The sequence below is a fragment of the Natator depressus genome, chromosome 2, assembly GCF_965152275.1.
Source record: "Natator depressus isolate rNatDep1 chromosome 2, rNatDep2.hap1, whole genome shotgun sequence".
In the NCBI taxonomy this organism is placed as follows: Eukaryota; Metazoa; Chordata; order Testudines; family Cheloniidae; genus Natator; species Natator depressus.
Genome location: NC_134235.1, coordinates 124,017,967 through 124,031,354, shown reverse-complemented (window position 1 = coordinate 124,031,354; position 13,388 = coordinate 124,017,967). Strand labels below are relative to the sequence as shown.

Below are 13,388 nucleotides of genomic sequence, written 5' to 3'. Positions count from 1 at the left end.
CCTGGCCACAGGAGTTGTTGAATAGATAGTCACAGAAGCTTGTACTACTATTTAAATACACCAAACAACAACCTCTCCATTCTACTCAGGAGTTACTTTTATCCTAGAATCCCCAAAAGCCATTTTATATAAGGATAAGTTATACCTACCAACTCCAGACATTTCAGGAACACTGGCGGTGTACATGTCCTTTGTAAATTTTGGTTCATTGTCATTGATATCATGGATTTTAATGATAAATTCAGATTCCGGCTCCACTTGTCTTCCAGTCTTTCTGTCTATAGCCTTGGCACGTAGCACATACAGGGACTTTTCTTCTCGGTCCAATTTCTTTGCAGCATGAATATCTCCTGTATTTTCATCTATAATGAATAGACTGCCAGCCCCATCTCCTGTTAATATGTATTTTAAATTTCCATCTCCTTTATCTTGGTCAGTGTGTAGCTTCAGGGAGGTAGAAAAGAAGAATTCTATAAATATATGTATTGTTATTACAGACCAAATCATTTAGCATATATGAATAAGTCTGTACAAATCTTGACTGTAATTGGGGTCAGCAGTGGTTATCTTCTGTCTCACTGTTGGAAAAATTACAAATTTGAGACTCAGTCACACACACAAAATATCTCTAAACAAATTCGTAAGGACACAAGGGAATGTAGAAGATAATACAGTAACATTTATAATAATCCAATGATAACAAAAATGATGTTTCTTTCAACAGTCTGTCCAGAAACCCAGAGAAGTCTCATTATTGAAGATAAGAGACATCTAAAACTCTCAAGTCCTTTTTGTAAGATAAAACTAGGATTTATGTATAGAATAGAACCAGTTGCTTTATATCAGTGATGAACAGATTGGTGTTAAGGATTAGAGCTTTCTGAAATTCCCAAAAGCATGTGTAAAAGTTCTAATTGAAGAACCTTACAGTTTTATTCCAATTTTTTCTTGAGGGTCATCTATCTCAGTTAATGATTTACTCCCTCCCCCCAGTCCCCACCCTCTGGTCCCCTCTATATACAAGAAACAATTTTCAAGAACACTAGGGGGTAAACTTTCAGAGCATTGCATGGAGTTTAGCAGCTCTCTTCCTGTTAAAATTAAAGGGATGCCACATGGCTAAATCTTTTATTCTTATTCTTCTCATCCTCATAATTCAGCATATATGGAAATACATTTCCTTTTTAAGGACATCTGTGATGTGTAGTCAGCACAGTTTTCATCATCAAGAAATCCCAACTATGTTGCATCCTACTGGCATCTGACAAGGATTTGATAACTTGACGCACCATGATATTATTTTGGTTAGACAAAACCACATTAAAAGAAAGATTCCTTCTGTCCATTTTTAAACGGGCACTCATCAACCTAAAAAAAAACCACTGCATGTTATAAGTAGGTGTTCTTCAAGATCTAGTTCCAGAAAATTTCCTCAATACCATTTATTTTTCTGCTGGTATGTTCATGCTACCACTCTTACTCTAACAGTTTCTGTCTCCACATCTTCTGCTGTTACATCTACCTAATACTCTGACTGGCTGGGTTCTTGCCAAAATGAGGAATAAAATATTAAATGCTAAAAAATGGAGTTACTGATACAAAGGGTCACTGTACTGAATTCTGCATTAAGTACCTATTTATTTTCCTCTTCCAAGGGCCAAAACCTGTTCATTTTACTCATGCTATCAGTGTGGCCTTGTTTACTGTAAGACAACTAGATGAAATAGTTACGGTGTGATGACAATGCTAATGCTTCCTGTTTCTGATCTATACTATACTTCAAACCATTGGTTGCATGACTGTAGTTAATGGCTACTAACATTTCTAAGGTTTACATAGGACAGAGTGAAATCTTCACCCTACTAAAATCAATGGAAGTTTTACCATTGACATCCATGGGGTCAGGACTGCACCCATAAGTGCCTGATCCTGCAATTACATCAAGGGAAGTATGATTCGATCTGTACAATGGGACGTCTTACATGAGCAAATCAAGCAGGATATAAGCTATAGTATAAACGTAGCACTGGCTCAATGGTATAACCCATAAATATATATATATATACACACACAACATACAGTATCTCAAAATACCAATATGGTATTTGGACTTTGTGCCTGTGTACACACACAAAGTCCAAATGCTGTTTTGATATTTTGGTATCCACTGTATGTGGAGTATAAAGAAATGCCATGCATAAAGATAATTTAAAAAAATACTGGTCATGATACATTTTATTTCAAGAATAAAATGGATTTATCTGAATGCCTAGGTTAAAGTAAATCAGGTTGGTGTTAAATAAATCAGAGACATTGATCACAAACAGGTCATCAAGTGCTATTTCCATGGGCACTGTCATGTTATTTTATCTGTAATGTTGACCACAGCTACATATGTGGAACTTGCGCACTCAGTTTTCACGCATTAATAAATTAACATACTTTGTATATTTTGGATATACTGGTAATTTCTGTCATTGTCCCTTGTTTCTTCTTCTCTTTCTTGTATCTGTGCACTGTACAAGGTATATAACTGCTGGCTTAAATTCATGTAACTTGTTTAGTGATTATTTTTCCTGGTAGATGTTTATTTGGAATTCCCAGGCAATAGAATATGTGTATATAGGTTCAGACCTAATAGGACTATTTATATATCTATTTGGGGCCTGATCTCACATCTGCCTGCATACAATACACCTGTTGGGCCGGATTCTAGAAGTGTTCTGTATATGCAGCTCCCACTAACTTCAAAAGAAGTTCTACCTGTGGAAGGCTTTCACATCAGGCAAGAAATCCTGGCCCTATTAAAGTCAATGCAAGTTTTGCTGTTGAATTCAGTGGAGCTAGCATTTCACCCTAGGCTTTCATTAAGTAGTATCATAGGCAGCTTACATGCTCTGTGCTTTTCAAATTATTATTTTCACTGTTATTTTTTAAGTTAAGGACAATTATTTTAATTACATCACTGATGAATCCTTAAGATCCTTAGGGCCAAATTCAACCCTGATAGAAGTAAATGCAATCCCACTGAAGTCAATAAAGTCACTGAAATCATTTCAATCTTCTGTGCTGCCCGGCTGCATCTGGTAATTATATTACCACGTCAATTCAAGCTTGAATTCTTATTCAAAGATCTAAATACTAAGATTTTCTACACAGTATATGCTCTTCATTTGAAGAATCCTTTCATGCGTGCCTTAATCATTTTTTAATCTTTGTATGTTTTGCCAAATAACTCTGCTTTCAGTAACTTCTTAAATTATTCAGATTAAAAAGAAGTTTGTACTGTATCTTACCTTGTAAGTGTTTTAAGTCAAGCTAATAACAATAGAAACTCAAATTTACATGTGCTTTTCATTACAGTCCTTTTCAAACAGGAAGTGATATACAATCTTGACACTGAAAGATTGCTTCACCCACCTCCTGTATTCAATATCTGCAGCTGTTAAATTAGTGGACAATGACACTATATAACAGCGTATGAACTAGAGAATGCCCACTTTTATCTTCATATCTTCTATGTTGTTTTCTACCCTGGGAACCCACTCCTTTTTCTTGGGCACTATCCAACTCCCTCTAAAGTTAATGGAAAGTCAAAGTTGGATTTGGCCCATTGTTCTCCATGTGACTTTCCTCTCCTCGTTCACATCCCTTCTTGACATACATTTCTTTCATGACTCCTTTCTTTGATGATCCACCAGTCGTACATTCATTTTTAATTAAAAACAAAAAACAAAATAGAAGGGACAGTGCATAGATCCCACTTGATGTTTTGACCATCAGTCTTTGTAGTAGGTATATTGCACTGTTTTGCCTTTATCCAATTGACACTGTAAGACCCTTGGAGAAGGGATTGTCTTCCTCTATGTTTGCATAAAGATCAACACATTGTTCAATCTCAATCATTGCCAATTTGCCAAATTGAAACTGATGGACACCTGCATGGATTCTGATCCACTAGTCCACCTATCTAGCTTCTTGGCAGACCTTGTGGTGGAGAGGTTGGGAGCTGGTGGTTCCTGTGCTTCCAGGGTCCTTATCTTCTCGGCTACCTGCCTGGCAGGATACTGAGAAGATGAAAAGCTTGGGAGCTCCAGTTACTAGGATCCTGAGGAGCCTGGAAGCCCAGAGAGCATATGTCATTTTGGAAACATCAAAATATTTCCGCTGTGGGAAGGTTTTAGTGTTCCTAAAATAAAATATTATGGACTTACAGGTCCACACAAAAAAAAAAGTTTAGAGATTTGTACCAATTTGGAAAAACAAATTTTCCAAAAACATGACTTTTTTTGTGGACCTGGAAGTCCCTTTCCCAGGCAGCTCTACAAATAAAACATCCCTCTGAGACTGCATGGGGGTATTTAAATAGAGAGAATGCAATTACCCAATTGCATATTTTATTGATTTAATATTCCTTTTCTTGTAAAAAGTGTCATGGAGTTTTTAATGGCCCGACGTGATCCCGAATCTCAGCCTTACCGCTTGCATAAAATACAGCACATCCAGTAACACTGCAACAATATCACCACATCAGGGAGAAACAAAGTACTTTTTTAGGGGTCTTCTATTCCACTTTTGAACCCTCCTTAGTAGATAAAATCTAAAGGGGGTCACAGCAGAAGGTAATATGCAGGCAAATATTAGTTTCTCGATCTTCAGATTCTCTTATAGATCATTATTGTGAGAATGCTAGCCTACTTATAGAGAAGGAAGAGATTTAGATAGCATGTATATACTTTGTATAAAAATCCATGGACTCTTGGATGATTACATTACACGTCGACTGAGAACCTTTTTGAGGAATGCTCATCACTTCCTTAAACTTTTCTTATGGACATAGGAACTTGATGCTAAAATTCAGAAACTCAGTGAAATATTTCTAGGAAACAGTAAGACAGTTTTATTTTTATTACAAAGCCCAAAAAGCAAGAAGGTTTAACATGGTTGTACATTTTATTTTTTATGTTTCTAATTTTGAGCTGTTATGTTATTTTTATAGTAGTTCCATAATTTTCCAAAAGCATATTATTCCATTGGAAAATGCCTTTTCCTTGAAATATAATTTTTTTGTGGGAATGTGTTAACTTCAACAATTTTGTTTAGAAAAAAAATAATTTGAATAAGATGAAAATGTTCTATTTCAACCTTATCAGAATGGAATGTTTTGATTTTTCATTTCAAATGAGATTTTTTGAAATTTTAATTTAAATGTTGCATTTCAATACAATCAAAATGTTTCATTCTAATTTTGAATATTATAGAATATTGTTGAGTAATTTATATTTTTTTATTTTATATTATACTATCTGAAATCTGAATGAAACATTTTGATTTTCCTGAAGTAGAATATTTTGACCTGAAACAAACAGACGCACAATTTGAACAATATATTTTTAAGGAAATTTCATTTTTCGTTTGTTTGTTTGTTTCCATTCAAATTGCAAATGAAAACAAATTTGGAAATATCAGAATTTCCAACAGAATAGAAATTCCAGATTTCAACCAGCTCTGTTTATTTTATGATTCAGCTCTTGGAAATATCACATGAAGTATTTACAACAAACTAAACTTTTCAATAGTCAAAAACATAATTTAAGGAAAGATGAAATGAAATTAACTATTCCTTTGCACAAAGCCCATCTTAAAACAACAACAGCTGGACCATTCCAACTTTTATTTTTTCCTTTTTAAACCTAATACAGTGTTCATGAAAGATTTTGCCACCCTGGAGGGTAAAATCCTCTATCTATCTATTCTTTTATCACTTATAGCATTGACAGTGACTTTTAAAGTTTGCTCATGCTGCCTCTTCAATGTACTTTGACCCCTCCATAACAGTTAAGTTTCCTTGACCTCTCGTCTGAAACTAGTCACAAAGCTGTCAATCAGTTTCAATAGTGATTTTGGTTTTAGAGACCACCTGCCCACTAGGAATTGTGTGGAGACAATCTGCTCATTTCATGTAGACTACCAGGCTGTATTTGATGTCCAGACATTACTGATTTGGGGCTATGTTTGAACTGGCAGCCTGTGATAAAAGGTTCCATATCCGTTGGCATTGCTCTCTCAGTAACACTACTGGAAGTATAATCTGCAACACTATCACAACATAGTGCATCTTTGTTTTCTAGCAAATGTAAAAATCTTTCTACTTGTATTAAAAACTGCAGGAAAATTCATTTGCCTATGATAGAATACATAGGAAACTTGCAGTATGATAGTTTCAGACATCACCATTGTGTTGTTTTTATTTAGCAGTTATCTGGTTTCCTCACTGAAATAAAATACTTCTTTGTAAAATGGAGCAGTGGCACCATTATCATCTAAATGCGAAATGTACTGCATTATTTTTGTTAGAGTGGTTGCAGATAGTATTGTACATCTTTATAGCCAAATGAATCGAGTTATAAATACAATTATACCAATGTCCTATAATTTAATTTTCACTAATCCACTATCACACTATTGTTTCTCTTCTACAAAAGTATTTAAAATTTGACATCAAAAATACTTCTACAACATTTCAAGATTCAGTTACCCCAAAGGACGCCCACAGTGGGTCACATACAAATATGATTTGAAATATGTATGTGTTACAGACACAATATATTGTCAAGCTATTATTAAGATATGCATTCATTACTAAAACCAAGTAATAATAAGAAGAAAATAATTAGCCCAATCCTGCTCCCATTTATGTCAACAAGAATAGTGTTGAGCCCAACGCAAATGCCATCCCAGATATACATGCGTATAATTCATAAACTTTTGCAACTTTGGTATCCTGTGTGTGCGTGCGTATATGGAGTGTGTGGGGGTGTTCACAAAAAAACAAACACAAAAGGGCCCCTAATACATTCAAACTGGTATATATATATATTTTTGGAAGTAACTAACATTTGATAAAATATTCAGCTCTGCCATTTATCAGCAGTAGAAATTCCTCCCTGTAGGAAGATATAGCTTTATTTGCTTCTACATGCTCCCTTTTCACTAGTCAGTGTTTTCAGTAATTAATACACTGTCGGAAATATGTCTGAATAAAGACATAGCTCAGACAATACACTTTAAGGATCCTGTTCTGTTTCCATTAATATTATTCTCATTCAAATCTTTTTCTTTAGGTCTCCTACATGGCTACGTGGGTGCATCATTAATGTGATTTCTCTTGATATTTGTTAGACACACAGACATTTGTGGTGGTGGGAATTAGCTGAGAGAATAATTGAGCATGCTTTGAAAATATGGAAATGGAAATTCCCCCTGAAACTACACCCCATCCCCACTTAAATGGGATAAGCATACCTTTCAAATGATATTTTCTATTCTATCTGTTTCTACAACATGGGAAATTCATGTGCCATGCTGATCTACGAAAAAGTTGTTGCTTCCAGAAAACATCCAGTCAGTATAATCTTACTATGAATATTACTATTTCTAATATAAATTTGAGCAGAAAGATCTCAGCAGTTGGCCTCCTATCAATGCCACATTCCCTCTATATCAACTACTAATTGCGTTCGCTCAAGCTTCACCCTTATCTCCTACTGATAAGCCGATAGTAGTTATGTGGCCTTTAAGTGTCTGGACACCAGCAATATTTGTGGTTATTTTCCATGTGTGTATTGTTAGTATGCAGGAATTAAAAAAAAAATACTTTCTTTACAATGTCAAAAAGGGTGTTGACGTTGTTGAAGGAGGAGGAGTAAGCCTAGTGTGCTGTAGGTATGATATGGCAGAAGGAGAAGTCAGGGTGTCAAAAGTAAAAGACAGCAATATGGCTACAGAAGGTTGCTGTTGAAGAAGGAGACAGCCCAATTAGAGGGGAGCAAGGAGATATTCTGCCTGTTTTCCCCTTACTGAAATTTCACCCTCCATATTTCAGATGTATCTAAACTGTACAGTAAGGACCTGATTATCAGCTCATTTATGTCTGTGTAAATGAGGAGTAACTCATGGAGTTATAAGGAGCCCGGTGGCACCTTAAAGACTAACCGATTTATTTGGGCATAAGCTTTTGTGGGTAAAAAAACACTTATCTGAAGAAGTGTTTTTTTACCCATGAAAGCTTATGCCCAAATAAATCTGCTAGTCTTTAAGGTGCCACCGGACTCCTTGTTGTTTTTGTGGATACAGACTAACGCTGCTACCCCCTGATACTTGACATCATGGAGTTATGTTGACATAAAATCAATGCAAGTGACAGGAGAACAAGGATCTAGGCTTCTACTAGACACAGGCAAATTATATAGCTAGATTTACAAATACTTACTGTATCCAAAATGATCACACTTCACCTGAATCTGAACATGTCATCTGCAATTCATTTCTGTTCAACTCCTGTGATAGCTGAAAAGGGAAAGAAGGACCCAACCCATCCAAAGGAGCAACTTGAGGCTAAAGACATTGTCATGAACAAATAGAGAGAGAGAAAACAAATCTTGATTTAGTCATGGGAGTTTAGAATAGAGACCTGCTCTTCTGTGAAATGAGGTGAGAAGTAGAAATCTTGATGCTGCTAAAGGAAAGAGAGAAGGGGGAAGAAGGTGCACAAAGAGAGCAGTAGACATATCCTCCATGTTGGCAGATATTGCAGTAAAGTATACAACTGGTTTTGAAAGCTTTGCACTCTGCCTGCATATGGTAATGGTTTTAAAATATGCTATTCTTGCATTGTCTTCATCCTAGGCCCTAATTTTGGGTCATCCAGGCCCCACCTCATCTTCTTCCACCCATACAGCTCTCCCCACCCCTCGAACCCCAGTCTGTCCTACTCCATTCACACTCTGCCCCTATTTGCTATTAAATGCTTTTTAGAAGGTGTTGTGGTGGCCTTCACCCTCTCCCTGCTCCCAGGCTCTGTGGGATTTGCTGAACCCATACTGTTCTCTCATGAACCTGTTGATTTCTTTAGCAATGTTCACTGTAAAGCAGTGAGGGGTGCAACGGAAAGAAGACTGTGCTGCCTTAGGGGGAAAGGAGGAGCCTACGATCCCCTCTGGTCAACTTTATGTTGGGGAGGAGGATGATTCCTTTCCTCTCCCTATGATACAGTAGGAGGAAGCTGCAAAAGAGGGATCAAAAGGTTGAAAGCCGCCATGATTCCCTTTTCAAAGCTGATTAGTGGCGAGTCAATCTGGGGAACTTTGTTGGCAGGGAGGGAAGATACTTAGGGGATTCCGGGGTTAGGTTCAACTGGAGAGAGTACTGGGTTAGATACAGATCTGAGTGGATGTGAAGGTGCTTTTAGGGATCCAGGGTAATATAAGAATAAGCTAGAAATAAAGCCAGTTTACTACATGTCCCAAAATGCATTTTTGTTAATATGGGCGGGTGGTTTATCACCTTTGCCTCTCTTTATATTGTGAGTACTGTGGACTGATTTACTGTGTGATCCTACACTCCCTGGATGCTCCTTTTTCTGTTTCAGCAATGGTTAGGGCTCGTCTACCTTTTCCACCTGCTCCTCAAAGTATATCAGTAATGCTTGCAGCTTCCCTATGAAAAAAAAATCCAATAACTTGTAATAGAAAGCTACAACTTTTCCACAGTTTTTATTTATTGTACAAAATTACTGAGGGAACTATAACCCTTCTCTAGTGCTTTACAGGAGAGTTACGAGATTCTTTCAAGAGGGCACCACTCCCTATTGAATTCTTTAGTTTTGTAAAGTAATTTCAATGGAGCCTTATTACTTTCATCTCTGTTACATCCACTGTATTTTACCATAAGATCTGGTTTGCTGTATGATTTTACTCTTATTTGCCCAATGTGGAGGGTAAGGTTTTGTGTGTTCGGACAAATAGTTTAACAATATTGAGAGCTGGCTTGCTGCATGGTCTTTTTATGCATTCTGGCACTTCTGGGTGTGTTTCATTGTGTGCTCTGATAAGATCATTTGTGAGAAGGAGCTTGGGGTTTGCATGCAGTTTATTTTATTCTCTTCCTGGTCATGGAAGCAAAGCAATAAATAATTGAAACGTAAAAGGAGATTATTATTTTGGGTTGAATCTATCACACATCAGTAGGGGAAACTTAGAAACTGAAAAATATACTGAGAAAAATGAAGCTAAAGCCCAAACCAACAATGGATTTGGTTTTGTCTTTTCATACAAAGTATACCAGTAATGTAGGTGTTGCTGAGCCCTGAACTCAGTCATCTCAGCACATCTCTGCTCATTTATACTTCATGGACAATTTATATATTTGAAACAGGCCACGCAATTCAGATGGAAAACTGTTTCTTTCCCCCCAAAACACATTACATTTGGCCTCCTCGTTCCCGGTACATTTAAGGTTAAATCTGTAAATCTAATTGTTAGCATACAAACATTTCTGCATTGCTGTGGAGGAAGTTTTAGGCTTGGTCTACACTGAACAATTATATTGGCATATCTATGTCAGTCAGGAGTGTGAAAAACACACCCCTGACCAGTGTAATGTCATGAAATCAGCTGGCCCTTGGTGTGGTTGCCTTGCAACACAATGAGCTCAGGTGGCCCCAATAAATCCTTACTATGAGGCTGTGCTCCCTCATTTAACAGAAGGGCCAAAAAGAAAAAAAAATCACCATTTAAGCATTGTAGCATCAGCAGCACAGTGGCAACTTAATTCATCCTTCAACCACAGCTGTGCCAGACCTGCTTCCTGACCAGCTCTTGCTCCAACCCTTGTCTGCTGTGCTCCAGCCATAGTCCCTACCTTCCTGACAACTTCTGTCTCCTAACATTGTCTTCTTCCTGATCGTGCCTCTGGTTCTGCCTCTGGTTATTTTGCTCTAGCTGCTAGGCCAGTCTCCTGTTCTAATCACGAGGTCACACCACCTGCATCTCTGCATGTGTCATGTAACTATGTCACTATAACTCAGTGTAGATGCAGCTATGCCAGTGTAAGAGGGTTTCCTTTGACATAGCTAATTTAATTCAGGGAGGTGGTATTCCTACACAGAGAAAAAATAAAACCTTTCTACATTGCCTGGCTAAGCTGGTATAGCTATGCCAGTACAGTCTCCATTGTGTAGACATACCCTTAGTCTACCTTTATAATGTTGCTTTCCTTATGGTTTAGGGCAAAAGAGTCATAAGTATATAGTTCCAGATTTAAAACTTTGTTTAGTACAGTTAAGATATAGCAATTCACTTAATATGAAATTATGTTAGATCATCTGAAAGCCAAGACATTTAGTGTTGTGGATGTAGGGGGGGAAAGGCAGCTAAGTAGAGTGCAAATTTGGTGTTCAGCAGACCAGGATATTCCTAAAGCCATGGACTCTATAGCGTCTTCATATTCAAACCACAAAGTGGTTATCTGGAGATGGGACCTGCAATCAAGTGGTGTGGTCAATGAGTTTAGTGTGGATGTTCCCTAGCATAGATTTTCAAACAAGTTCATATCTTTTTGCATTGGTAGAGAGACTAGGTGATCCCCAGCGATCCCAGCTCTCAGTCCTGTGACATAACCACTACCCAATACTCCTCTCTGGTTGTTCTCATTCTTATTTTCAGGGTAAATCTGCACATGAACACGAGAGAGAAGGTGGTGATAGAAAAGGAGAGAGACTTGGTCCACAAATCATGAGAAATTAATTAAATGCCATCACAAATACAGATAACATACAGTTGTAATAATAATTTGTGATCCCACAGCCAATCCAGAGACCACACAGAAAATATCTTGAGATCTAGTGACAGGTAGGAAATAAGCCAGTGTTCCCACTGTAAGATTTTATAACTGCCCTTGAAATTTAAAGCAGTCAATTATACAGCAGCAGCAGCCAATATTCTACTACATTAACATTTTAACTAATTTAAAAGTCTAAAGACAGCTTAATAACTGCAGTATGTCTTCAGTATGGATTACAGTGGCAATATCTGGTTTGGTTTAATTTCCTATTCCTATGTGTTTAAGCAAAAGTTTTATGTATGTACTAAATGGTAATATATTTACCTGATCTGAATTTGTGACATCAGCACTAACTTCTTAATTAAACATTGCTAGTCTGTGTGTGATGGTAACCTAAGTGACTGTATATTAAAAAAAAAAAAAAAAGAAATGACATTTACTTTTCTTATCTTCTGTTTTCCAGCATATGCTTCTTGTGTATATCATTCCATTGTTACAAATTCTCAGAGTACTGTACTCTGAAATGTGTTGGCAATTCCTGCTTGAAGGTGCCAGTGGTAGTGATGCTGCTGGGGCTGGAGGGACGGAAAATTGCCATTCTATTAGGACTGGCTGAAGAGCCTACTCAGTAACTTCTGAGTTTTTCTGATGTCCAAAATATTTCGTGAACTCACTTGCTGAGGCCAGTTTCTCCTTTCTACACTCTGGGGACGGGATTCTGGAGATCAGGGTTTTGCTTGGCCTCCAGCTTCCCCATTCAGCTGGCCCCTGCACTTCAGGTTACAGGGTCTCTGGGCCAACTCTGACGATGTGGCTGGCTCGTTGCTTTTCCCTATACTCTGAGAATTGGATCCTAAAGCACAGGGTTTTCTCCTCTTTAACGTATTCCATGGATATATCCCTGGGTTGTAGTCCCTGAACCTACAGTACTAACCCATCACAGTGTTTTGTGAAACAGTCTAGATTTTGATTTGCTTGTCCCAAGTCTTTGAATCCAGGCTTACTAGATATCAGTATAGTCCCCAGGTATCTTCAAAGTTCTGAAATAATCACACCATGATACAGCATCAAACAGTCACTTTAATCAATGATTGAAACAGGTAACTAAGGGAAGTGGAGTACCTGTGGCACCTTAGAGACTAACAAATTTATTTGAGCATAAGCTTTCGTGAGCTACAGCTCACTTCAAGGGAAGTGGTAAATTCATCATCACATGGAAATTTTAAATTGAGAGCGTTTAAAATGTCTTTCTAAAAGATCCCTTCAATGAAAAAATTACTGGGTGAAATTCTACAGCCTGTGTTATGCAGGGGGCCAGACTAAAAGTTCACAGTGGTCCCTGGTGGCCTTCAAATATATGAATCATAAGGGGGTCTATGAAGGACTTCATTCCTGCGGACAAACTGTACAAGTGTGTGTGTGTTTGGGGGGAGGGGTAACTTTGTCTTCAAATCAAGACTAGGTCTCTTTTCGGAAGATATGGTTAGTCAAACACAAGTTATTGAGCTCGATACATGTGTAACTGGGTGAAATTCTATGGCCTGAGATATACAGCAGGTTAGATTAGATAATCCCTTCTGGTTTTACAATCTGAGACTCTGAATATTAATCTGTGTCTTCTGAACCAAATTAATAATAATTACATTTAGCCCAGAAGATTCTAATTCAGATTATTTCCAAACCATCCACCCACTTCTACTTTTCTATGAATGACCAAAATGTCCACAGATGCTCTAAATTAAATATTCATTGAAGCACTGATTTGA

At 37.3% G+C, this 13,388-nt stretch overlaps 1 protein-coding gene across 3 annotated transcripts in view; it reads right to left on the bottom strand.

Moving 5' to 3' along the window:
- Positions 1-13,388, bottom strand: part of LOC141982693 (cadherin-9) — a 128,195-nt gene that overhangs the window by 50,278 nt on the left and 64,529 nt on the right. For all 3 annotated transcript variants that reach the window (XM_074944989.1, XM_074944988.1, XM_074944987.1), the window contains one exon: positions 150-444. In XM_074944989.1, coding sequence (XP_074801090.1) covers positions 150-444 — 295 coding nt within the window. The remainder of the gene's footprint in view (positions 1-149; positions 445-13,388) is intronic.